Source organism: Crocodylus porosus, unplaced genomic scaffold (assembly GCF_001723895.1).
Source record: "Crocodylus porosus isolate Cpor-Errol unplaced genomic scaffold, CroPor_comp1, whole genome shotgun sequence".
Classification (NCBI taxonomy): Eukaryota; Metazoa; Chordata; order Crocodylia; family Crocodylidae; genus Crocodylus; species Crocodylus porosus.
In genome coordinates this window covers 867,692-870,592 of record NW_017728953.1, presented here as the reverse complement: position 1 = coordinate 870,592, position 2,901 = coordinate 867,692, and the positions used below count along the sequence as shown (strand labels likewise).

Below are 2,901 nucleotides of genomic sequence, written 5' to 3'. Positions count from 1 at the left end.
ACGTCCCTACCTGCCCACGGCAGCACCCAGGTCCCAGCCCTCGCTGCACTTCTGCTAAGGGCTCGTGCCCTGCGGGCTGGGACAGCAGGAGCGCCACAGAGACACGCTGGCTAGTAAAGCATGTCCCGGGTGGGAGGGGAACAAGCCAAGACATTCAGTACTGGGTCTAGGTCCAACCACTTTCCGATGCTGGGAATGTTTGCTTTCTGGTGAGAGGTGAAAAAAGAGGCACTGCTAGGACTTGAACCCAGGATCCCCTGCTTACTAGGCAGGTGCTTTAACCAACTAAGCCACAGTGCCCCTGCAGAAGGGCTGCTACCCACCCCACTCCTGTGAATGGGCACAGCAGCCGTTCATTGCACACTTGCCCTGACCCCAAGACCTCGGGTTACCGCTCTGTTTTCCACCCCAGTGAGTCAGCGTAACATTCAATCGGGCCTAGCTGTTGCACACCCACTCCCAGCTCAGCCCCGCTGCCTTCCCTTTCCTTAGAGGATCTGTCCTCTCAGGCACTTGCACGTGACATGTCCTCCTGCACCCACGCTCCCAAGCCCCGGCAACGTCTGCAGAAGGTCCTGCATGCTCCTGCCCTACCCCTCTCTGGGTAACCTGTTTACTACCCTCCGCTGCATATGAAAACTGTGCGCTTGGCCAGCACCTCTTGCACAAAAATGCAGGACAGTGGCTGGGACAAGACTGGGTGGTGGTAACAAGACTGCCAGAAGAAAATCAACTGCTAACGACTTATAACTCATTAGATGTAAGAGAGAGTGGAGCCTTGCCGTACCCCGTATGGCACCTACGCCATAAGATAATAACTGCTATTTCTAGTCAACCCCCCTGAAGAGACCACAAAACACTGCACAGCTCTTCTCACCACACTGGGTTTTTTTAGAAGATGGTTTCCTTTATCGATGCAGTCATGTCTTCTGATGAAGTTGGCTGCTGCCTGTGAAAGCTTAAGCTTCCCTGCATGAGTTAGTCTCCAAAGTATATCCCTGTCCTGCCTTCTGCCAATCTACGCATGCTCCCCCACCACCACAGAAGGGGAGCGTCCTTGGCAGGAAGCCTGTGTCGGAGGCATGCAACCACGTGAAGAAAGTCCAGGAGAGCTGGAGCGTTAAGCGCACCCTGCATTTGTGCCGGACGTAGGAGTTGAAGACAGCGGTCCTTTCCGGCCCCCGGCTCTGAGGAGGTGCGGACTCCGCAGACGTGGTTCATTGCTGCCGGGTGCCGGGCCAAGCCGGGCAGAGGAAAGCCCACTGCTCCCGCCGTGCTGGACCTGGGGTGTAAAATAGGCGTCTCCAGTCGGTGCTGCTGGAGAGTGCCGGTAGTCCCGCAGCCTGGGGCAAGGAGCCGTCTGCTTCCCCCCCCACTACCATACACGTGCGTGTGCGCACATATATCCAAGCACACGCACACAGGTGAACACATGCATACCCATGTGCACAGACGTGCCACCCTACACAGACACACGTGAAGGCAGGAAGCCACACACACAGAATTGCACAGGCGCGTGTGCACACGCGCTCTGATGCACACCTGCACAGGGAGGCAAAACCCACTGCACGTGCACAGGCTCAGAGGCGGGCGACCACATGCACAGACACACGGGCCCACATGCTCACGCGCACACACGTGAAGGCAGAAAGCCGCACACACAGAATTGCACATGCGCGGGTGCACACATGCACACGCACTCGGAGGCACATATGCAGAGGGAGGCAGAAACAAGTGTACGCACACCCACACGGATGCCAGACAGAGCATGCACGCGCACACGTACGTAGACACGGGGGGGAGGGGCAGAAACAAGCGCGCACAAGCGGCCCACGGGCAGGAGCGGGTTAAACGCAGCCGCGGGGCGACCACAGACTCGCGATCCTCCCGGGCCGCCAGAGCGACCGCGGAGGTTGTCCCGCCCTCACACGGGAAGCCCGGCTTGCGCGGTGACGTCAGAGCGCGGCCGCGCTGCCCGGCCTCGGGCAGGCGTCCAGGCCGGGCGGAAGTGACGTCAGGTGGCCCGTGCCGGGCCGTGCCGGGCTCCCTCGTGTGTCTGTGGGCCGTTGGTGGCGCGGCGATGGCTGCCGCGGGCCTGGCTCAGGTAGGACCGGCGGGGCCCCCTCCCACAGCCCCGGGCCTCCGCCACGGGGGAGCCCGGAGCAGCTCCTGGCCGGCTGCAAGACCCCGCAGGTGTCGCGGGGGGCGGGTGCACCCCCAGGGCGTCGCTTCCTAGCCCCGGGCGGGCACTGGGCTGGTGCCTGCCCTTACCCCCATGCCCAGGCTGCCCCGTGCGGGGAGGGCCCCTGGAGCCAGAGGGACTCCATACGCCCCGCTTGTGTCTGCAGCTCCCGGAGGCCTTCGAGGATGTGGCGCTGCGCTTCTCCCGCACGGAGTGGGAGCTGCTGGGAGACGGAGACAAGGGGCTTTACCGGGACCAGATGCTGAGGAATTACCACGCCCTCGTTTCCCTGGGTAAAGCCCTGTGCGTCGCCTCTCCCCCGAGCTCAGGAACGTCCCCTTCCTCTCCCCGGCTTTCTGCAGACCCCTCGTGAAACCAGATGCCTGCCCTGGGGGTGCGCGCAGCGGTGGGAGCCTCTCACAGCTCCATCCCCTGCCCCCTGGCTGGGCAGGCCTGTCCTCACCCCAGCCCCGCTCCCTCCCTCACCGTGGGGGCTCGATCCGCCCCTTCCCCCAGTGCACTTACCAGCCGGACGCTGCTCTCCCAGCTGCCAGGCTTGCATATCGGCAGTCAGATCCGTATCAGCCAATAATCATCATCATTGCAGAGCCACTGGCGGGAATATTTGAACGCTCGTGGCGCACGGGTCAAGTCCCGGAGGACTGGAAAAGGGCCAATGTGGTTCCCATTTTCAAGAAGGGGAGGAAGGAGGACCCGGG

At 62.2% G+C, this 2,901-nt stretch overlaps 1 protein-coding gene and 1 non-coding gene across 3 annotated transcripts in view; one reads left to right on the top strand and one right to left on the bottom strand.

Annotated features, from left to right (window-relative positions):
* Positions 1-226: 226 nt before the first annotated feature.
* On the bottom strand, positions 227-300 carry TRNAT-AGU. Its single transcript has one exon. It is a non-coding gene; the product is annotated as a tRNA-Thr (tRNA).
* A 1,757-nt stretch (positions 301-2,057) lies between these two features.
* The window catches only part of LOC109324418 (zinc finger protein 883-like), a 4,896-nt gene continuing 4,052 nt past the window's right edge, over positions 2,058-2,901 (top strand). Inside the window, exons 1-2 of one of the 2 annotated variants that reach the window (XM_019556415.1) lie at positions 2,058-2,104; positions 2,349-2,475. In XM_019556415.1, the coding sequence (XP_019411960.1) occupies positions 2,081-2,104; positions 2,349-2,475 (151 nt within the window). In that variant the 5' untranslated portion in view covers positions 2,058-2,080. The remainder of the gene's footprint in view (positions 2,105-2,348; positions 2,476-2,901) is intronic. The other variant, XM_019556414.1, reaches the window with a different exon arrangement.